This window comes from Bolinopsis microptera, chromosome 7 (assembly GCF_026151205.1).
Source record: "Bolinopsis microptera isolate Bmic1 chromosome 7, MBARI_Bmic_1.0, whole genome shotgun sequence".
NCBI lineage: Eukaryota > Metazoa > Ctenophora > Tentaculata > Lobata > Bolinopsidae > Bolinopsis > Bolinopsis microptera.
In genome coordinates, this window is record NC_087078.1 from 1,080,572 (window position 1) to 1,105,718 (window position 25,147).

General features: G+C 39.3%; 1 protein-coding gene across 2 annotated transcripts in view; it reads right to left on the bottom strand.

The window, feature by feature from the left end:
* The window catches only part of LOC134818918 (uncharacterized), a 67,528-nt gene that overhangs the window by 15,812 nt on the left and 26,569 nt on the right, over positions 1-25,147 (bottom strand). For both annotated transcript variants that reach the window (XM_063828632.1, XM_063828634.1), the window contains exons 7-10: positions 23,572-23,716; positions 9,783-9,951; positions 9,056-9,285; positions 747-921 (exon numbers count right to left, since the gene is read on the bottom strand). In XM_063828632.1, the coding sequence (XP_063684702.1) occupies positions 747-921; positions 9,056-9,285; positions 9,783-9,951; positions 23,572-23,716 (719 nt within the window). The remainder of the gene's footprint in view (positions 1-746; positions 922-9,055; positions 9,286-9,782; positions 9,952-23,571; positions 23,717-25,147) is intronic.

The following is a 25,147-nucleotide window of genomic DNA, read 5'->3' on the forward strand; positions in this document are numbered from 1 at the left end:
AGTGGTAATTTGGTAACCTAGGATTAAAAACTAATGAGGTGGGGTGAAGGAATGCTGGTGTCAAGAGGGATACCCTACAATACCATGTCATCATCAACATTTATAGTAAGCAGAACACAGTTATCATGGAAACAGAACACAGTTATCATGGGATTGCGTTAAAGTGGTGAGAGAATTGTCACTAACTTTACTTAGGCTGGAATATATAATAATAATAATGATGTCGTAATGAACCAACGTCATGTAGTGATGTTGAACTAACGTTGAATGTTACTCAGATCAACTCTTCACTGACCTAGACGTGTCAACTCAAGGGTTTTATAAACCACCACCAGCCTAACAGTATACTAGTAAAGAAGAATCCTCAATAATTAGTAAGAACAAAGAGTTAACCACGTGACATAACCACTCCTTCTGTTTATCAAGAGTTAATATATTATTACAGTTTACACTCATGAGAAGCACATGTATTTGTAATGTCATGTACTGTTGGTAATATTGTATGTACTTGATAGTTTCAAGTTATGTGACTTTGAACTAAAATGAGAATAGAGAAATAGAATGAAAGTAGGATGAAAGTCAATGTTGTAATTAGAGATAAAATTAAAAGTGATAGTAACAATAAAAGTGATCTAACCTGGTGAAGTAAGATTAAAAGTGAACTCCTGGTGAAGTGAGATTAAAAGAGAAAAATGATAGTGAAAGTGAAACTAACCTGGCAAAGTGATAGTGAAAGTGAAACTAACCTGGTGACCCTGTATTCGGGGTTGTTATTCTCGTCTACAGAGAGGTTATTAACACTAGGCCAGGGGGACTCAGCCACGCTGTGCCGGTGAGAGGACTGCTCACTGTCGTTATCTAACAACTCCCTACTGCAGGCGAGGTGAGAGGAGGAGAGGAGAGGGGCTTGGTAAACTCGGTCTGAGGGGACAGAATAGGTTTATTAATTCACCCTGATATTTTTGTGAAATTTTATTTGGAGATAGCAATTGACCAACAAACTAGGGCCTGTGACCGAACTTTTGAGGGGGTTCCGGACTCCGGTTGCCCACCGGTGCCGGGCGCCGGCGGGACAGCCACGCCCATTTTTGGTCCCAATTATGCCAAATCACCTTAACATGCCCAAAATCCAGATTTTAGGTGCTCTACTTGTGGTCCACTGATTAACTCGTACATGAATTTTCATCAAGATTGTACAAAAAATGACTGAGTTATGAGCCAAAAACCATATGCCCAAATTTCACACCAAAATCAGGGTGAACCCCCCTTAAGTAGGTAATTTATCAATTTATTTACTAATTGCTAAATGGCTACTCTTAAAAGGATAGAAGAAAAAGTGAACGCCTTCACTGGTCCATGGCAGTGTGCATATAAACGCGCTCGTTCTTGTGCTGATATTGTTTGGTGTCAGCGAGTTCTACTGTCAGTTGTCCAAAGGAAGAAATGGGAGTATCATCGCATGGGCATTGATATGTCTAGTGCGTTTGACACGATCAAACGCACTACGATTCTTGAACTCCTGAAACTGTGTGGCTGTACTGAGGATGAGCTGAGGATTGTCTGGTTGTTGTTGTCCAACACAAAGCTACGGGTGAAGGTAAATGGAGTTCTTTCAGCTGAGTTTTTAAGTCTCCTTGGAGCTTTCCAGGGTGACTGTCTATCCGGCTGTCTGTTCACCCTTGTCTTGGCTGGTGCTTTGAATGAACTTAGATGGACTATAACAATCAGTTTAGATAGGCCGATCCCCCCGATTACTATTGCTGGCCTTCCACTTGACACTGAATATGCTGATGATGTTGACTTCAATGATGAAGAGGAAGACAACTTGAGAGCTATTTTGCCCCAGGCAACAGCTATACTCGAGAAATGGAACCTCTTTGTCAATGAAGACAAAACGGACTTCACTCATGTTTATTTAGCTAGTACGGGTGAAGTCGACAGTGATGGAAAATTAGTGTCGGGGAATGAAGCATGGAGGAAAAGTATCACTCTAGGGTCCGTCTTGTGTAGCAAAGCTGATATTCAGCGTCGCATAAACCTGGGATATGCTGCCTTTAACAATTACAAGAAGGCCTGGAGTGATAAACTGCCCCTAAACAAACGTCTAATACTGTATAATGCTTTAGTCGTATCGGTTCTTATGTACAACTCATCCTGTTGGGCCGTCCCCAAAATATTCCTTGAAAAACTAGATGTTGTTCACCGCAGACATCTTCGCACTATTTTGAATATAAAGTACCCAGGAGTCATCTCCAACAAAAACTTGTATAAACGCTGCAATGCTGAACCATTGTCAGAAAAAGTGGCCCGTAGTCGGTGGAGAATGTTAGGACATGTTTTGCGGGGTCCTATTGACGGACCAGCGTTTTCTTCCCTCATTTTTGCCATCAATACACTGGACTTACCAGGGAGAAGAGGAAGACCCCAAAGCAATCTTTTCTCGCTGATTGTGCATGATTTATGTAAAAGAAATCTTTATTTGAATAATATCTTTGACCTGCATTATCTCCGTAATTTGAGTTATGACAAGAGATATTGGCGGAAATTGCAATGAAGTTTTTAATTTTTAGTTTTTGTTTTAGGGAAAGATTAGACTCGGGCGTTGTTTTTTTAACTATCCCTTGTTTAGAACTTTGATTTAATAATAATAATAATTGCTAAATAGATTGGATTGCTCTGTATAGTGTCACAGCTCAACTTTTCGGTATTCGGTAACACCGACAAATTCTCCATGTCTATAATAATTGGTCTGGACTATAAAGAACTTCTGCAGTGTGAAGTCCTCCTGAAACCTCAAATCACATACTTCGGAGCTTTAGTACTGGACGGGTTAAGTAAAAGGCGGCCAGTATAAGAAGCCAGTTTAATTGTCGTTATAGTCAGCCAGATGGTCGCTCAGCTGCACAAAAACATGTGAAGACCTTTTTATTTCCCAGGAATTCTTCTTTTTAACTAACTAAGTATCTGATATTTGCCTTGCTAGGACAGTTCTAAATCCATATGAATCTACTAACTAGCTATAGTTCCCTTATTTCAACGAACACTGATTTGAGGTTTTGTAGCTGTAGCTTCTCCCGCATACCGGGATGAGTTTTGTAATTTCGATACCCAGAAGTAAAGTTATGACCCGTTGAAAAATATTGTTTTTATCATAAAATGCTCATAAAATTTCTAACACGCCAATTATTCTGTCACCCTGCTGTATAAAGCCTGTCCAAACAAGTTGTGCAAGTTGTGCAGTGTGAAGCTGTCCTGAAACTTGAATCACATACTACAGTAAACACTGGTTAGTAAGGTTCTTTAACTGCTTTGTCCACATATTATTCACTTGCCGGTATGTCGATCAGCAGTCGTTTATATTTCTACTGTAAAGTTTTGTTGTTCAATTCCTCGTACAGTTACATCGTACAGTACGAGGTGGAATTATTGACGTTTTGCGAGCAAGTTGAGCCGACATAAGAACTAACATTGAATTATTAACTCTCAAAGATATAATGCGCATAAATTTAAACAGTTCTTATCGATACCTCACATTTTTATCAACACCTGTTTATTCTTGTTGTGATGTCTAATGGAGTGGCGGCTAAAAATGATCGAGATCATTCTGTTTTGCTGACCCAATCAAAATACAGACAGTAAATGTTAGAGGATGCCACCGGTCATTTCTGAAGCCTCTTTTATTTGGTAACACTATTCAACACTATTGTATTGTTGCTGTAGTTTAAGAATAGTCGCTTAGCTCCACAATTTGAAGATATCTTTTGAAGACTTTGTGTTTTAACTGAATTACAAGTATCGTTACAGTATCGTTACAGTATCGTTACAGTATCGTTACAGTATCGTTACAGTATCGTTACAGTATCGTTACAGTATCGTTACAGTATCGTTACAGTATCGTTACAGTATCGTTACAGTATCGTTAAAGTATCGTTACAGTATCGTTACAGTATCGTTACAGTATCGTTACAGTATCGTTACAGTATCGTTACAGTATCGTTACAGTATCGTTACAGTATCGTTACAGTATCGTTACAGTATCGTTACAGTATCGTTACAGTATCGTTACAGTATCGTTACAGTATCGTTACAGTATCGTTACAGTATCGTTACAGTATCGTTACAGTATCGTTACAGTATCGTTACAGTATCGTTACAGTATCGTTACAGTATCGTTACAGTATCGTTACAGTATCGTTACAGTATCGTTACAGTATCGTTACAGTATCGTTACAGTATCGTTACAGTATCGTTACAGTATCGTTACAGTATCGTTACAGTATCGTTACAGTATCGTTACAGTATCGTTACAGTATCGTTACAGTATCGTTACAGTATCGTTACAGTATCGTTACTATATGTGTTGCTATAGTTACAGCCTGACTGAGTGACTGTGTTGCTATTAGTCAGGCTGACAACTATTGATGTTCCCTTTAAAGTACTCTGATTTGATGTCCTGTATATGTCACATAGTCCGCGTGACAGTGACCAGTCAGGTCACCGGTTAGCTATCAACCCCTGCTTTGTGAACACAGCCAGCCAGGAGTGGGTGGGTATGTGACTCAGTCAGGTGGTTACCACGTGACTGGAGGGAACCACGTGACTGGAGGGAACCACGTGGTTACCACGTGACTGGAGGGAACCACGTGGTTACCACGTGACTGGAGGGAACCACGTGGTTACCACGTGACTGGAGGGAACCACGTGACTGGAGGGAACCACGTGACTGGAGGGAACCACGTGACTGGAGGGAACCACGTGACTGGAGGGAACCACGTGACTGGAGGGAACCACGTGACTGGAGGGAACCACCTCTCTCGTTGCTAGTGGGCGGGTCAAACCACCGCTAACAATGTTGATACCCGCCGTCAGCTGTCGTCCAGTAGTACTTAGCTTTGTAGGTTAAAACTCGTGAGATCTTAATTCAGTAAATGTTTCAAACTATCAGGTAAGTGACTGCTCGTTTTGTGTGCGCTGGTCTTTTATAGTTAACTTTCTGGGCAGCAGTAGTAGTAGTAGTAGTAGTTATTCATCCTTCGTCATTCCACAGATTTTGTGATTTGTATGTATATTTTACCGAGGACATGATCATGAACATTATTATAATGGCGTATTGAGGTCACACTTTTTGAGATTTACAGGTGTGCGGGTGGGTACTGTATTTTACAAAAACACCGGAAACAGGAATTATGACAGGGTCAGTCACGTGACTAGATATTTACCCGCAAAAGATGAAAGATGCACAGTTTGCAAGGTTTCAAATTTTATTACAGTTATATTGCTATAAAATATAAATTATGTGTCGTACTTTCTCAAATATCCTCCCTGATAAAAATAGAACACAGCAAACATATTGTAACTTGGTGAAGGGGCAGCGTGCGCGGCTGGTAATCTTGAGGTTGCGAGTTCGAGCCTGGTCATGTAGCATTGGTACGTGGGCTAAACTATCCGTTTAAGATACTACTACTACTACTACATACACTGAGTATAGATCACACAATCTGCTGTGTTCTAACATTTCAGAGCTGTAATTACTTGGTAGTAATGTGTAACTTGGAAACATTAATAACCAAGTAAAATAAACGTGAAACTATTTAAAAAACCTGTCTCTTAATAGTTAATAACTTACAGTAAGCTTTACTATAAAGCTTACCCTAAAAAGTTAATCAAAACTAATGAGAAATTAGTCACTCTCTGCTCACTCAATTAAACTACAAAGCTTTCCAATTATCTAAAGTCAAGCACGAAAGCGCCCATCAGCAATTTGTCCAAAACCAGAAACCTAACTCATGAAGGAAACTTGTGTCAGGGGAGGGAAACATGATGATAACCTTTAACCACGTGCTCTTTATTCTTGAGTAGATCTCTTTATCATCTTATTAAACAGCCTTCAAGACTTTATTTTGTGTAAGCTTGGCTTTTCTCTGTGATGCTGCTTTGATGGTGGCGTGAATTAATTCCACTGCTTTTTCACTTTGCCAACTGCTCGTGACTAACGTGATAGTGGAATTTAATTTAGCTCTACCACGTGCACAGTACGGTATGAAAATACCGTTGCCATTCAATGTTGTATGTTGTTGGACATACCACATGTCATTCAAATTAATACAATTCAAGTAAAGATAGACGAATTCTAGAGTGGATTCTTTTGGAGGCAATCCTTTATTCAAAATGATCAAGCGGTTTAATTTGTCCAGACCAGTCAGTGTACATTATTTCGATACAATTCGTTTTGTTTGACTCGATTTGACAGACACATGTCACATAGTCTCTTTTCGGGTAGTCTCCTTTTCTGTTTAACACACGAGACGGTCCTGTATCTCTGTGTATATCTAGATACCAATCTGTGTGTATCTAATATCTATGTGTGTATCCAGATACCAATCTGTGTATATCTAGATACCAATCTGTGTGTATCTAGATACCAATCTGTGTGTATCTAGATACCAAACTGTGTGTATCCAGATACCAATCTGTGTATATCTAGATACTAAACTGTGTGTATCCAGATACCAAACTGTGCGTATCTAGATACCAATCTGTGTGTTAAAGTATGGTCAGTTATATGAGCTAATCGCTCATTTTTGAAATTTCTCAGATAGGGAAAATAAATATTTGTATCGGCTTTCGAACATTGCATCGTAATGACTTTTGAATAGGCTAAAAATGGTCGTAATGGCGACATTTATGTACAACTTATGAAGCAACATATTCCAAAAAACATTATTGGCTAAAAATGATTTTAGCCATGCGCTGACCCAGTTGTTAACTTTTGACAGAAACCTGTTGGACACTTCTGGACTTGTCTAAACTAACCCCAATGAACGCATTTGTCTTGCTCTTGTTTTAATGTCGCTTTGTTCACCATCAATTACGTGATATTACTGGTGATGTCTGCTTAACTTGGCATAAATGCAATAAAAACAGTTCTGAACGTAAAAGCTACCCATTCAATACTTAAATAACTTTTGACAGGATTTATTTTGTTAGCCTTAAGATGGGAGACTCATGTCACTTCATATTGTCTTTTTTCATTTCTAAGGTAATCAAACTTATTTAATAATTGAGTTATCCGTGGGGACACAATATTACTCCTCAAACAATGGTTTGCGTCTATAAGTCTATAAAAGATCATTTTATATTGGCCATCATTGTGTTGCTGTTTGATTAAGAGGCAATCCAGAAATCCTGTGCAGCAATTTTACTATTGCTTTTATCGCTTACTCATTTGTCGTCGTGGCACGACTCGTGCCTGTATGACTTTATTTTATTTGTCAGCAAAAACCACATACAGACTTTGCAGAATGACAGTTTTCTGTAAGCTACATCTTATCTGAAAGTAACAATAAAAGCCAATTACAAAAGCTAAAAGTAAACCCACCGGACACAGTCTGGAGATGTTACAAAAGCTAAAAGTAAACCCACCGGACACAGTCTGGAGATGTTACAAAAGCTAAAAGTAAACCCACCGGACACAGTCTGGAGATGTTACAAAAGCTAAAAGTAAACCCACCGGACACAGTCTGGAGATGTTACAAAAGCTAAAAGTAAACCCACCAGACACAGTCTGGAGATGTTACAAAAGCTAAAAGTAAACCCACCAGACACAGTCTGGAGATGTTACAAAAGCTAAAAGTAAACCCACCGGACACAGTCTGGAGATGTTACAAAAGCTAAAAGTAAACCCACCAGACACAGTCTGGAGATGTTACAAAAGCTAAAAGTAAACCCACCAGACACAGTCTGGAGATGTTACAAAAGCTAAAAGTAAACCCACCGGACACAGTCTGGAGATGTTACAAAAGCTAAAGTAAACCCACCAGACACAGTCTGGAGATGTTACAAAAGCTAAAAGTAAACCCACCAGACACAGTCTGGAGATGTTACAAAAGCTAAAAGTAAACCCACCAGACACAGTCTGGAGATGTTACAAAAGCTAAAAGTAAACCCACCGGGCACAGTCTGGAGATGTTACAAAAGCTAAAAGTAAACCCACCGGACACAGTCTGGAGATGTTACAAAAGCTAAAAGTAAACCCACCGGACACAGTCTGGAGATGTTACAAAAGCTAAAAGTAAACCCACCGGACACAGTCTGGAGATGCTACAAAAGCTAAAAGTAAACCCACCGGACACAGTCTGGAGATGTTACAAAAGCTAAAAGTAAACCCACCGGACACAGTCTGGAGATGTTACAAAAGCTAAAAGTAAACCCACCGGACACAGTCTGGAGATGTTACAAAAGCTAAAAGTAAACCCACCGGACACAGTCTGGAGATGTTACAAAAGCTAAAAGTAAACCCACTGGGCACAGTCTGGAGATATTACAAAAGCTAAAAGTAAACCCACCAGACACAGTCTGGAGATGTTACAAAAGCTAAAAGTAAACCCACCGGACACAGTCTGGAGATGTTACAAAAGCTAAAAGTAAACCCACCGGACACAGTCTGGAGATGTTACAAAAGCTAAAAGTAAACCCACCGGACACAGTCTGGAGATGTTACAAAAGCTAAAAGTAAACCCACTGGGCACAGTCTGGAGATGTTACAAAAGCTAAAAGTAAACCCACCAGACACAGTCTGGAGATGTTACAAAAGCTAAAAGTAAACCCACCAGACACAGTCTGGAGATGTTACAAAAGCTAAAAGTAAACCCACCAGACACAGTCTGGAGATGCTACAAAAGCTAAAAGTAAACCCACCGGACACAGTCTGGAGATGTTACAAAAGCTAAAAGTAAACCCACCGGACACAGTCTGGAGATGTTACAAAAGCTAAAAGTAAACCCACCGGACACAGTCTGGAGATGTTACAAAAGCTAAAAGTAAACCCACCAGACACAGTCTGGAGATGTTACAAAAGCTAAAAGTAAACCCACCAGACACAGTCTGGAGATGTTACAAAAGCTAAAAGTAAACCCACCAGACACAGTCTGGAGATGTTACAAAAGCTAAAAGTAAACCCACCGGACACAGTCTGGAGATGTTTTAGTTACAAAAGCTAAAAGTAAACCCACCGGACACAGTCTGGAGATGTTACAAAAGCTAAAAGTAAACCCACCGGACACAGTCTGGAGATGTTTTCTCATCCTCTGAAACTCCTCGAACATCCGATCACAGGTATCCTGAGTCTTCTCTATATGTTCCCTCAAACTCCTGTCCCCAGAACCACTGTCCACTATGTAACCGTTCTGGTAGAGAGTGGGGGCGTGGTAACCGTTAGTGTACCCCGCTTTTAGCTCATCACAGTGGGGCACTTCGTTGTTGGGGATATCCGAACTAGCTTCCGAGCTGGGGCGATTAGTTGGTTAATTGGTGGTTAATTGGTGGTTAATTGGTGGTTAATTGGCTAATCAGTTGGTTAATTGGTATTTGATAGGACCAAGGTCGTTTCCGTTTTTCAGTTTTACTGTTTGCCAAGGGTACAGTTAAGCACTAACCACTATTTTAACCACTATTAACCCCTTTTAATTAACTTCCCACAACTTCAGTGATAGTTTATAAGTCTATGTTACAGTAATTAAGCATACTTAGCAGTTCTCATTTAATTGTGGGTATGTTTAATTAATTTTTCAGTTAGAGACTAATTCCGAAAACTAATTTTTTAAAAGACGCATCTTAACATAACGTAAAATCTAGTCTTGCCATGTTTTTCTCTGTAGTTGTGAGGTGTTATTATAAAGTTATAAGGTATTATTATGAACTTTTACTAGTTACCACTGGTTACCACTAGTTACTACTGGATAGTTGCCAATAGTTACCACTAGTTACCACAAGTTCCCACCTACCAGTTATCATTAGCCAGGTCACTGTTACTCAAGTGCCACTCTGTCATTTCATCGTACGAGTGGAGCATTCTGTGTCCGACGCGCTGCGGGCCCGGCGCGCACTCCACGCTCCAGTCGCACTTTGCAACACATTCTTGCACGTTTGGGGAAACCGGCTCCGAGCTCACATCTGAAGTTTTGTCAATGTTAAGAGGAGTTTAGTTTAGTTAGTTATTTGAGTTAGGTAACTTATATTAGTTTAAGGTATTCGAGTTATGTAACTTAGTTTTAAGGTATTTGAGTTATATAACTTAGTTTTAAGGTATTTGAGTTATTTCACAAAGTTTAAGGTATTTGAGTTAGGTATCTCAGTTTTAAGGTATTTGAGTTATTTCACAAAGTTTTTAGGAAAGGAAATATATCGTCAGTCTTATTGTATTGTATTCCCACCATTTTGACAAACAGTCAGTATTTATACAGATATAGTACGCGGTTCAGCACATAATGTAAGACTCGTATGATATTATGACACGCTTAGAGAGGTTAAGGCACACTATCTGCTGACACAACAACAGATAACATAAATAATTCTTCTCAATAACACACAGTCACTCCTTATTTTCTCAATTTAATTTTCTGATTTCTTAAATTAAATTAGCTTCCCCACTACAAGTATAGGTTAAATACCACTGGACACGCTGTAATTGTGGGTATGAGATCACATAGGTGTAAAGTTACTGAATACCTACCACGAGCAACCCCCGACTCAGCTGTCAACTGTTTGTGCTGTCAAATTCCTCCTTTATTGACCCGCTTACATCATCCAGCATATTCTCTTGCAGAACTAAGAGCTCTAGCGATACCAGATATAACCTTATACTCGTATAGCTACCATATTGGTAAAGATACCAGATATAATACCTTATACTCGTATAGCTACCATATTGGTAAAGGCCGGGGTATAGAAGAGCGCTGAGATAATATGCCCCGATAAATTGGAGACAATTTATCCGTGTGTTCACAATAGCACGGGACCTTGGAGAAGTTACTGGTTTAACCATTGTAATAAGTGTCGGGTGTAGAACCTTGGTCTAGAACCTCCCCAAGTCTAACCATCTGTTCGCTGATTGGTTCATACCAGTCATGTGTTACAAGTCTGCACGCTGATTGGTTTATACCAGTCATGTGTTACAAGTCTGCACGCTGATTGGTTTATACCAGTCATGTGTTACAAGTCTGCACGCTGATTGGTTTATACCAGTCATGTGTTACAAGTCTGCACGCTGATTGGTTTATACCAGTCATGTGTTACAAGTCTGCACGCTGATTGGTTTATACCAGTCATGTGTTACAAGTCTGCACGCTGATTGGTTTATACCAGTCATGTGTTACAAGTCTGCACGCTGATTGGTTTATACCAGTCATGTGTTACAAGTCTGCACGCTGATTGGTTTATACCAGTCATGTGTTACAAGTCTGCACGCTGATTGGTTTATACCAGTCATGTGTTACAAGTCTGCACGCTGATTGGTTTATACCAGTCATGTGTTACAAGTCTGCACGCTGATTGGTTTATACCAGTCATGTGTTACAAGTCTGCACGCTGATTGGTTTATACCAGTCATGTGTTACAAGTCTGCACGCTGATTGGTTTATACCAGTCATGTGTTACAAGTCTGCACGCTGATTGGTTTATACCAGTCATGTGTTACAAGTCTGCACGCTGATTGGTTTATACCAGTCATGTGTTACAAGTCTGTTCGCTGATTGGTTTATACCAGTCATGTGTTACAAGTCTGCACGCTGATTGGTTTATACCAGTCATGTGTTACAAGTCTTCACGCTGATTGGTTTATACCAGTCATGTGTTACAAGTCTGCACGCTGATTGGTTTATACCAGTCATGTGTTACAAGTCTGCACGCTGATTGGTTTATACCAGTCATGTGTTACAAGTCTGCACGCTGATTGGTTTATACCAGTCATGTGTTACAAGTCTGCACGCTGATTGGTTTATACCAGTCATGCGTTACAAGTCTTCACGCTGATTGGTTTATACCAGTCATGTGTTACAAGTCTGCACGCTGATTGGTTTATACCAGTCATGTGTTACAAGTCTGCACGCTGATTGGTTTATACCAGTCATGTGTTACAAGTCTGCACGCTGATTGGTTTAAACCAGTCATGTGTTACAAGTCTGCACGCTGATTGGTTTATACCAGTCATGTGTTACAAGTCTGCACGCTGATTGGTTTATACCAGTCATGTGTTACAAGTCTGCACGCTGATTGGTTTATACCAGTCATGTGTTACAAGTCTGCACGCTGATTGGTTTATACCAGTCATGTGTTACAAGTCTGCACGCTGATTGGTTTATACCAGTCATGTGTTACAAGTCTGCACGCTGATTGGTCTATACCAGTCATGTGTTACAAGTCTTCACGCTGATTGGTTTATACCAGTCATGTGTTACAAGTCTTCACGCTGATTGGTTTATACCAGTCATGTGTTACAAGTCTGCACGCTGATTGGTTTATACCAGTCATGTGTTACAAGTCTGCACGCTGATTGGTTCAGCGCTGTCATGTGTTACAAGTCTGCACGCTGATTGGTTCAGCGCTGTCATGTGTTACAAGTCTTCACGCTGATTGGTTTATACCAGTCATGTGTTACAAGTCTGCACGCTGATTGGTTTATACCAGTCATGTGTTACAAGTCTGCACGCTGATTGGTTTATACCAGTCATGTGTTACAAGTCTGCACGCTGATTGGTTTATACCAGTCATGTGTTACAAGTCTGCACGCTGATTGGTTTATACCAGTCATGTGTTACAAGTCTGCACGCTGATTGGTTTATACCAGTCATGTGTTACAAGTCTTCACGCTGATTGGTTTATACCAGTCATGTGTTACAAGTCTGCACGCTGATTGGTTTATACCAGTCATGTGTTACAAGTCTGCACGCTGATTGGTTTATACCAGTCATGTGTTACAAGTCTGCACGCTGATTGGTTTATACCAGTCATGTGTTACAAGTCTGCACGCTGATTGGTTTATACCAGTCATGTGTTACAAGTCTTCACGCTGATTGGTTCATACCAGTCATGTGTTACAAGTCTGCACGCTGATTGGTTTATACCAGTCATGTGTTACAAGTCTGCACGCTGATTGGTTTATACCAGTCATGTGTTACAAGTCTGCACGCTGATTGGTTTATACCAGTCATGTGTTACAAGTCTGCACGCTGATTGGTTTATACCAATCATGTGTTACAAGTCTGCACGCTGATTGGTTTATACCAGTCATGTGTTACAAGTCTTCACGCTGATTGGTTTATACCAGTCATGTGTTACAAGTCTGCACGCTGATTGGTTTATACCAGTCATGTGTTACAAGTCTGCACGCTGATTGGTTTATACCAGTCATGTGTTACAAGTCTTCACGCTGATTGGTTTATACCAGTCATGTGTTACAAGTCTGCACGCTGATTGGTTTATACCAGTCATGTGTTACAAGTCTGCACGCTGATTGGTTTATACCAGTCATGTGTTACAAGTCTGCACGCTGATTGGTTTATACCAGTCATGTGTTACAAGTCTTCACGCTGATTGGTTTATACCAGTCATGTGTTACAAGTCTGCACGCTGATTGGTTTATACCAGTCATGTGTTACAAGTCTGCACGCTGATTGGTTTATACCAGTCATGTGTTACAAGTCTTCACGCTGATTGGTTTATACCAGTCATGTGTTACAAGTCTGCACGCTGATTGGTTTATACCAGTCATGTGTTACAAGTCTGCACGCTGATTGGTTTATACCAGTCATGTGTTACAAGTCTGCACGCTGATTGGTTTATACCAGTCATGTGTTACAAGTCTTCACGCTGATTGGTTCATACCAGTCATGTGTTACAAGTCTTCACGCTGATTGGTTCATACCAGTCATGTGTTACAAGTCTGCACGCTGATTGGTTTATACCAGTCATGTGTTACAAGTCTGCACGCTGATTGGTTTATACCAGTCATGTGTTACAAGTCTGCACGCTGATTGGTTTATACCAGTCATGTGTTACAAGTCTGCACGCTGATTGGTTTATACCAGTCATGTGTTACAAGTCTGCACGCTGATTGGTTCATACCAGTCATGTGTTACAAGTCTGCACGCTGATTGGTTCATACCAGTCATGTGTTACAAGTCTGCACGCTGATTGGTTTATACCAGTCATGTGTTACAAGTCTGCACGCTGATTGGTTTATACCAGTCATGTGTTACAAGTCTGCACGCTGATTGGTTTGTACCAGTCATGTGTTACAAGTCTGCACGCTGATTGGTTTATACCAGTCATGTGTTACAAGTCTGCACGCTGATTGGTTTATACCAGTCATGTGTTACAAGTCTGCACGCTGATTGGTTTATACCAGTCATGTGTTACAAGTCTGCACGCTGATTGGTTTATACCAGTCATGTGTTACAAGTCTTCACGCTGATTGGTTTATACCAGTCATGTGTTACAAGTCTGCACGCTGATTGGTTTATACCAGTCATGTGTTACAAGTCTGCACGCTGATTGGTTTATACCAGTCATGTGTTATAAGTCTGCACGCTGATTGGTTTATACCAGTCATGTGTTATAAGTCTGCACGCTGATTGGTTTATACCAGTCATGTGTTACAAGTCTGCACGCTGATTGGTTTATACCAGTCCTGTGTTACAAGTCTGCACGCTGATTGGTTTATACCAGTCATGTGTTACAAGTCTGCACGCTGATTGGTTCAGCGCTGTCATGTGTTACAAGTCTGCACGCTGATTGGTTTATACCAGTCATGTGTTACAAGTCTGCACGCTGATTGGTTTATACCAGTCATGTGTTACAAGTCTGCACGCTGATTGGTTTATACCAGTCATGTGTTACAAGTCTGCACGCTGATTGGTTAAGCGCTGTCACTTTTGGAAACAAAAGTCCTCCGCTTGGGATGGTCACAGTTGAAAGAGGCCGCAGTAAAGTTAAACCAAGTGTCAAATATTACTGATATTGCACTTATTCAAATATTCAATGGGTTTCTCACAATACTTGTGAGCGTTGTGTTAAAAACACACATAGGGAACTTCACTAGAACTTCACTAGAACTTCACTAGAACTTCAATAGAACTTCAATAGTTTGCAGACAGGAAAGTGGACAGGAAGGTTTATAGTTTGCAGACAGGAAAGTGAACAGGAATCAAAGGTTAAAGACAATGACTGCAGAGGAGTGTTACTTCACTGTTGGAATTGTTACGTCACTGTTAAGGCAGTTATGTGACCCATATTACGTTATTTACAACACTTTATGTCCAGGTATTAACATGATATGTTAATAGTGTCTACATTTAATAACAATAATTACAATCTATTATTAACATTAAACTGGTCGTTTTAACTTTTATCAACGCTTAACAATGTAAGTAACAACGCCACGACATAAGCTCATCTCCAGTACCTACTCCCATCAGAAGATGAGGGGCCTCATGTCTAGATATTTTCTGCAAAAACCTAACAAATATGCAGCCCGTCACCAGTCCCCACCTTCTTGTACCCCTAGTTGCAACTTCTATAATTAACATTTGACAGTGACTGGCCGCCACGGCCCAGTAAGGCTCTAAGCTGTTAAAACTAAAAACAGCTTTACTTTGTGGTAGGACCCTTCTACTGCTTCACGGTGATGAAATATGTTAGAGGGGTTGCAGAAGTGCTGATAAATTTAAAGTCTGCGAGATAAGGAACAAGATAGGGACTAGGGGTGAGGTTAGGTTGAAACACATGCTGACATGGTGAGACGAAGCAGTAATAGTACTCTTCTTCACACTCCCCGCTGTCTTGTAGCAGTATCAGTATTATACAGGTTGTGGGTTTGTAGGCCTCCTTAATGGGTGGCCTAATTGTCCGCCAGGCTTTCCTGTTTTCTTGTTTGCCAGGTACTAGTTATCGTCTACAGCCTCCCTGCAGTATCTCCTTACTCCTTACAGGTGCTGCGCGGCTCACACTGCAACAGGGGTTTGCAGTAAATGAGGCACCCATAAAGGTTACATATAGGATACAGTGTGTTGCTTTACTTGCTCTAATTTATCTCATATCTGTGTTAGTAGCGTTCTGTTTTTCAGCCTTGAACTGATAATGAGGAATTTGTTCTAAAAGGCAAATCTAATTAACTGCTATTCCAGTTTGTATATGTCTACTTTATGTGTGAGAAATTTATATGCTCGGTACTATGTCGTGTTAGTTCTTGTATTTTGTAAGGAATTTTTATGAGCGTAGGATATTGCTGACGTTAAAATGAGTTAAAAACGTTTAATAGATTGACAAATCATTAAGTACTTTGTGGTGAACTGCGATAGGCCGTTCATCACAAAGTACTCTAACGTATTCTCCAAACGATACTTTTACACTGCCGAAAGTTTTTGAATTGCTGTACAAAAAAGTTTCGATAAAATAGTTATAAAATATAAGGCATTTTTTCTGTGTGCGTTGAATACATTTCACAGCAATACTCGTCAACAAGTCAACATAAGTTACTATTACTACACTTATGTCTTATATTTTAAACTCTTTATGACGTTTTATGACGAAACAGTCTCCACCTAAACAGCCTCCACCTTGACGGACACTTTACCTATGACTTTATTATGACTAGTAAACATGTGTTAACTATATAATAGTCGGATCAGAACCGCAACCTATTAGTTATTAACTGTTCTTGTTTTGCGGGAATGTTATTCAATTAGTCTTGTGTAATTAAAGTAAAATTCGCCAGTTACATTAAGATAGTATTTTGTCCAACATTTGTTATTATCCAGAAGCCAATAGCTTCAAATGCTATTCAAAACGTGGCTTCACTCTTCAATTATGTTTCTTAGTTGTTATATCAACTAATGAATTAGTAAAATATTTGTAAGATAATAACTTAATTGACTTAACAACTTCCCCTGCACCAGGTAATGTTAATACTACTGCTGATCCTCCCGACAACAATATACTCCAGACGGCTCCAGCAGTGTGTACAAGGTTACCAGCGAGATAGCCACAACCTCACCGACCTCAAGCTCTTTTGGTGCTCCAGCACCGCTATCTCACACTGTTACACGCAGCGAACACGCCTGGAAGACGACCCCCAGCACACCTTTAGTTTCATGTATGGCTGTGGGCTCTGTGCTACAGTGCACACTCCCCCTGACTACCTTGAGAGGGAATGTCAGGAATGTGACGATGACGAGTGTAACACTCCGCACGACTTCTGGAATATGGAGTACGCTGAGTTCCCTAATGAAGACGAGGAGGAGCCGGTGAAGAATTTTGTATCTTTTAGGGAGGGCAAGTCTTTCTCACAGTACGAGGCCATGGCAGAACCCTTTCTATGGGCCCTACCTGTTGCTATTTTAGGGATTGTGCTTTGCTTGGTAGTTTATACTATTGTGTGGGCAAATGCTTCAGCGTGGTACTCTGAGTGCGTCAGATTCATGAATTAACAGATCACAGAGGTTAAAACTTTATCTTCTGGTACGTTCTGAGTGCGTCAGATTCTTCAGCAACTTCTTGTCTTGGTGGCACATCTACATGTTTAGCAGAGTGGTACCCAACACTCCAAGAACCAGTTGTGGATTGACAACTTCACTACTTCACTACTTCAGCCACCATTTTCACAGTCTCCGGACCCTAACACTTCTTAACACGGAGACACGCGCACAGCTCACAAGTCACAACATCATTACTATTTATAACTACATTAAATTGTGTTGATGATGCGTGGAGATTCTCATCTAATACTACTACTATACGTGTTAGCCGGCGGGAAAACTGTTCTGGAATTATTCATTTGGCGGGAAGAAGTGAAAGCAGAGATTTCCCTGATTCTTCAGCTAAGTTTGCCATCAAGACGAACACTATTCTCACAGGCGCCAACAGGTGCTGATTGCTGAACAGTCAGCCAAAATACCATGTCATAATGTAAATATACACTGGATGGTTGGGTGTTATACAGCGCATATTATATAGCAATTTGGAACCCTACGGTTAATGTAAAATATCTGTGTTTTACTGGACAATTGTGTGCTATAACATTTTCACCGACTAGTATACCTTACGACTTTTGTGGGATCTTTATTTATTTATTATCTTTTACTGAATGAATGTTTAGTAACTAACATTGTAATTTAAATGCTTTAAAAAATCCAAAAAAAGTAAGAATTAAAAATTCAGTATTACAAAAAAGTGCAAAACGACACGTGCAAAACAACACGTGCAAAACGACACGTGCATTGCCTCACCATGCCTGCATTGCTTGTTGAGTTTGTTGAGGACCTTACATCGCTCCCAGACCCCGCGAACTAGCATATCACCACGGGCTCGGTAGTTACAGTGCTTACAACGAATAACAACATCAGTTCTCTGCTGCACACCACGGTGGTGGTGGGGTCGCGGTACCACACCACACTTGCACGTGCAGGTGCGTGGTACCACACCACACTTGCACGTGCAGGCGCGCGGTACCACACCACACTTGCACGTGCGCTGTTTACGCACGTGGTCCCTCACACGGGACCAGGATTGACCAATCATTGGTGAAATGGTAATATCACGTGTGCAACAACAGGTCCTTTCACCACGGAGTGATATTACATGCAGTTTACAAGGTTCTAACAAAACACAGCAGTAGATGCGGGATATAAAGATAACTAATTACTATCGTTATATATACCCGACACAAAATAACTGAGCAAAACCAGAAATATCCAACGTCTCTCTGGTGGCTGGTCTGTTAGTGCTTATAAATTGGTGGATGCCAAGCAACAGCTGACGCTACTAACCGATATGGTGCTGAAATGTGCTCAAATTTTGCTACAAATATAAAGAAATATAATAATATTCACGTGGCACATAACAAAGCTAGCTAACAATTACAAGACCCACATATAGCAATGATTTAATACGATCATAGCCCAAATATTCAGGCTCCCAGGTCAATCAGCTCACCGGCAAACAATATAGCCTTGTACATAGATCCCAACCACTCAAAACAAAGACAGATCGTGTCAAAAATAAAAGGGCGGATTTGTCAAATGTGACAGTGAATTCCTTCACAAGATGCTTGCTATAGGAGCCCTCAAATAACTGGAACAAAAGGAAAGACGGCTGTAGCAGCTGAATATTTGAATTGTGATGTGTAACAAGCAGTCAACCACGTGAGAAGAAGTGCTCCTTCATCAATGTTATAGTTGTGAACGTTTCTTGTTTTTGTGACAAACATCACGCAGCTACCTGGCAAGGACACCACACGCTTTATCTCGCTCTCATTCATACTCGTTCTTATAGCGGGCCACTAATTTATTGTTATCGTGTACATATTATCCACATATAATAACAACTGTGTACTCTTTGTTTAGTGCTTTAACAAGCATTATAGTTGGCATGTATCATGCTGAGCAGTGCAGTCTACCCTTAATAGCTACATTATAGGTTACAAGTTACCGGCCTTATTTCAAGTATTTAGTACACCTAAATAATTTCAATATCTTGGGGTGCGCCTAATCTTATATTACCCAAGATCAAAGAGAATAAGCAACTATCTCACTTAGTACAGTTCTCTTACACGCTCACATTATAATACAACTAGATGTTATTATGAAGGAGCAAGATGAGATTACTTCACATCTCATTAGACGATTACACGGGAGAGGATTCTAGAAGATGGGGCAGAGTATTGACAATACACACATCTCCACCAACTACTACACGTGCACACAATAACATACTCCACATATCCACTAATCATACTACACATGAGTATAATAACACACCACGTATAATACCACCCTTACTTAGCACATTATAACACTGCAACATTAACCTCCTACCACCATATTGAGCACAATATTGCAACACAGACGCCCACACAGCCCCCACACGGCCCCCACACAGCCCCCACACAGCCCCAACACAGCCCCCACACGGCATCAAGTACCTTACAGAGGTTCTGTCATTACACAACACGGTTACCTAATATTACTGCAGAGCATTACAACCCTCACAGATGCGGGGGGTGTGGTACAGTAATGACAATGTATCATTATAATAATACGTAAACACACCGAGACACACCACATCAAATGCCTTACAAATGTTAAGCAATGAACTTTTATATTTATCTTAGGATAGATAACATCTATAATAGGGAGAAAAACTAAAATTAAACTTTAATAAAGTATTATAAGAGTTTTTACAGCGATATAAAACTGATACGAAACTAATATAAAAGTACGGCACAAAACAAGAAAACTGTTTGTTAATATGAGCCAGCATTCGTGTTAGTAGCATTCGTGTGTACTAACCAACGAACGGTCCATCAATCAACAATCATTTATGCAAATTATAAAATTAGGCTATATACGAAAGAATTACGGTTACCGTTCATATTATGGGTGTGACATTATCATAATAATTGTACGTCAGATACAGATTATACTATTATAGGCTTGATATATACAGTGAGGCTGTGAGGCGTTAGCAATAACACACACGGTTACCATGACAACGTAATACAATGTAAAACTGGTCAGGATACTACACAGATAACGTTAAAGTACATAATATAATACGGAGTGAATATATCCTGTATAGAGAAGAAAAGGAGGAGTAAAGTCACGAGTACTGGTAAGATGAGAGGAGGAGATTAAGAGGAGTCATCACACAAGAACATGTGACGGGTTCAGCGGACCGTAACACTCAACACTGTAGCGGAGGAGAGGAGTTCACTAACCATCTATAGTAGTACAAATTGAGGGTAAATAGGAGGTAATTGGGGAGCAGCTTCCAAATAAGCAGTTAAACACAAATAACAACACACACCTGGAGTCACTATCAGAATGGGCGGGTCCAAAGTAGCACTCATTCGCCAAGGTCCCTCTAAAACCGGGGATCACACAACTCTACAACTCTACAACTCTACTGTACACTATCACTACACTAGAGGGGCACGGAAATAGAAAGCGGCTAAAGACAAGCGGAGGAGTATATTATAAAGGAGTATTATAAAGCAAGAGAGAGGGGGACAAGACAGGGGGAGTTGCGGCGACTAAGAAAAGTGATGTAAGGTACAATAGTGACATACAGGGTTACAATGTGTTATACAGGTAACAGTTGTAGTGAGCTGTTATACAGGAGGTATTATTGTTAATACATGTGGGGAACTCTTACAATAACAGCGGAACACTAAACCTGATCAACAATCACACTGAACACTACTATAGTATAGAGTACTACTACTATAATATAGAGTACTACTACTATAATATAGAGTACTACTACTATAATATAGAGTACTACTACTATAATATCATACTACTATAATATAGAGTACTACTTCTATAATATAGAGTACTACTACTATAATATCATACTACTATAATATAGAGTACTACTTCTATAATATAGAGTACTACTACTATAGTATCATACTACTACTATAATATAGAGTACTACTACTATCTTACTATATATAAAGCGAGACGATATATATATATATATATATCTGTGCCATTTTACTGACACCACGGCATCAACTTTAACGCGACTTTCCGCAAAAACCGTAAAAGATATACAACTGGAACTTTTTTGGCTGGGTCAAATGCTTTAATGGCCTTCAAATCAGCATGAAAAAATAAAAAATTGGCCAAGGAATAATGATTTTAGAGCCTAAAATTTGGACCCCCAAGTGGTGTCAAAAACGCCAATTAAATAGGTAATAATTATTTTAGTATTTTGAGTCTTGACACCGTTTAGGGTTATATTATACGGGTTCCTGCTAGTAACATAGAGTACTACTAGACTACTGTACTATACTACTTATCATAGAGATAACCAATAACCGTTTATTGATCATGAGGCGGTGTCTTACTCAAACAAGATGACAGTGGCTTCAAAACACAAAATGTAGACTACCAATCAGTGTGACAGCGGAGAATGAGCTTGTATCGTTACAAATGTAATGAATCATTAGTCGGTTTATTTTACCTGGTATTTATATGATTTATTAAATAGTCTGTAGACTTCATGTAAATATCATAGTTTTATACTTCAGCTACGTTAAACGTGCAGAGACTGTAAAGTGTATAAACTTAAGTAAAGCAGACTGTTTAGTCTAAACTACTGTCTACTCACCCACTGTTAATGACGTTGGTTGGTGACGGACGAATACGAGGCTAATTGAGTTGCTGAACTTAACGGTTTTACTACAACTACTAGTAGTTTTACTACAACTACTAGTAGTAAAACTCATCGCACTACTAGTTGGACTGTTGTCAAGTTAAGTAACACAGCGGAGTCACTCAGTTCCTAACTTTACACAAACCGATAAACAAATTGACCACGATTCAAGAGAAAGAGAACCAAATTGGGTCGTAACAGGAGATGGGATTATCTAATATTGGAGGAATAAAGTATCAGATTGTAAACCAGGGCATGAGCTCATAACTGCATAATATATTAGAATTAATACAGTGCTTTCATCAGAACGAGGCGTTTACGCTCGGTGCTCCGTGGTTGCGAGCACTGATGGTTACTGTTGCTTGGTTACTAAAATTACTGGTTACTAGGATTGCTGGTCACCAGGATTACTGGTTACTGTTCTTTATTCTGCCCTCTCTCTCTTAACTTGATAAATACATGATTATGTTAATCAACTTAACAATCCTATCATGACATGCTAAAGGAGATCCATAAACCAGAACCAATTTCGTATATTTTAGTCCAATATTCTTCATTTTTATTTACTAAAATACTATCTAAATCAAGCAGCAAAGTTTCACAGTTTGTACAGTCTTCACAGCAACAGCCAGTAAGATTATAGTTTGTAAGTTGATGTAACAATCCAACATTTTATATTCAGCACAATTTCTATGATTATTGAAAAGTAAAACAAACTACAACAAACAGTCTCACAAATAACGAATGTAACATAATGGGGATGCTTTATTTAGAAATTCTGTAGATAGAGTAGAATTAGAGTAGCATTTTTAGAATTAGAGTAGCATTTTAACATTTCTTATCAGTAGATGTACAGTAACACTTTACTGAGCTAATGAGCAATTTCATATCACACTTGGTTATCAGAACTTAGATACAAGGGTCTGTCAATATAAGGGTCTCATCGAGTAAGACACTTTAGTTCGTCAATATAAGGGTCTCATTGAGTAAGACACTTTAGTTCGTCAATATAAGGGTCTCATTGAGTAAGACACTTTAGTTCGTCAATATAAGGGTCTCATTGAGTAAGACACTTTAGTTCGTCAATATAAGGGTCTCATTGAGTAAGACACTTTAGTTCGTCAATATAAGGGTCTCATCGAGTAAGACACTTTAGTTCGTCAATATAAGGGTCTCATTGAGTAAGACACTTTAGTTCGTCAATATAAGGGTCTCATCAAGTAAGACACTTTAGTTCGTCAATATAAGGGTCTCATTGAGTAAGACACTTTAGTTCGTCAATATAAGGGTCTCACTAAGTAAGACACTTTAGTTCGTCAATATAAGGGTCTCATCAAGTAAGACACTTTAGTCTATATAAGTGCATGATATAGTAACTAAATAGGTATATCTTTAAGGAATGCACCTTGGTAGTGTCTATTTCGTTCTAAATTTAGCCGCTACAAAGGCCGCATGTTAATTGTTTGTAGTTATGTTAATTGTTGTAAGTTCACGGCCAAATTTAGGGGATCACGTAATGTCCCCAAAATATAAAACATAGCTGGCTACATGGCTACATGGCTACATGACATAACTCACCCTCGTTAACTTCGAACAAGTTCTCGAAACCCCCGAACCTCTGGAGCCCCCGACTAGTGCTCTGGTGAGTTGAACCATCTGATCCTCCGAAGAACAGCTCATCGTTCAGTGAGTCTGAACTGCTCATTGTACCATTAGTGGGATCCTGGGGGAGGTATTATAAATGTCAGGTCTCTCCCAATTGTACTGCTAGATGTATTTATCTTTCACCTTACACCATGTTACTAGTTGCAAGACAGTCCCTGATAAGGGCACATAATGTGACTCAGATAGCATGATATAATTGAATTGCTTTTCCGTGACATTCGCCTTTTAGTTCATTATTTTCCTCATATAAGGTGATGTTTCTGATCAGTCTTGGAAACTTCTCCCCGAAATAGAAAGACCAGGTTATCTAATTTAAGATATCTCTATAATTACCTAATAATTAAGTAATTACCTAATTACGTTTACCATCCTCACATCCCCTCTAATAACTACTGCTCGCAAACCCCTGCTTAGTGCTTAGTAGAGCGAAACAGTTAAAGCTTTATCTCACTGTCAGAAGGATAATTAATCTTGTAATTGGTTAATCTTGCTTACAACACCTACTTTATCTCACTGTCAGAAGGATAATTAATCTTGTAATTGGTTAATCTTGCTTACAACACCTACTTTATCTCACTGTCAGAAGGATAATTAATCTTGTAATTGGTTAATCTTGCTTACAACACCTACTTTATCTCACTGTCAGAAGGATAATTAATCTTGTAATTGGTTAATCTTGCTTACAACACCTACTTTATCTCACTGTCAGAAGGATAATTAATCTTGTAATTGGTTAATCTTGCTTACAACACCTACTTTATCTCACTGTCAGAAGGATAATTAATCTTATAATTGGTTAATCTTGCTTACAACACCTACTTTATCTCACTGTCAGAAGGATAATTAATCTTGTAATTGGTTAATCTTGCTTACAACACCTACTTTATCTCACTGTCAGAAGGATAATTAATCTTGTAATTGGTTAATCTTGCTTACAACACCTACTTTATCTCACTGTCAGAAGGATAATTAATCTTGTAATTGGTTAATCTTGCTTACAACACCTACTTTATCTCACTGTCAGAAGGATAATTAATCTTGTAATTGGTTAATCTTGCTTACAACACCTACTTTATCTCACTGTCAGAAGGATAATTAATCTTGTAATTGGTTAATCTTGCTTACAACACCTACTTTATCTCACTGTCAGGAGGATAATTAATCTTGTAATTGGTTAATCTTGCTTACAACACCTACTTTATCTCACTGTCAGAAGGATAATTAATCTTGTAATTGGTTAATCTTGCTTACAACATCTACTTTATCTCACTGTCAGGAGGATAATTAATCTTGTAATTGGTTAATCTTGCTTACAACACCTACTTGAACGTAATGAAATAATCTACTTTAGTACTGGCACTATAGCAGTAACTTAACAACATTTATTGTAACTTAAAGTGTAAAGAGAAGATCTGCAATAATTAAGACCAACCCAAATGTCTATCAATCCCTTATTAGGTACTCGTCTCACCAATGATCTTATTGCTCA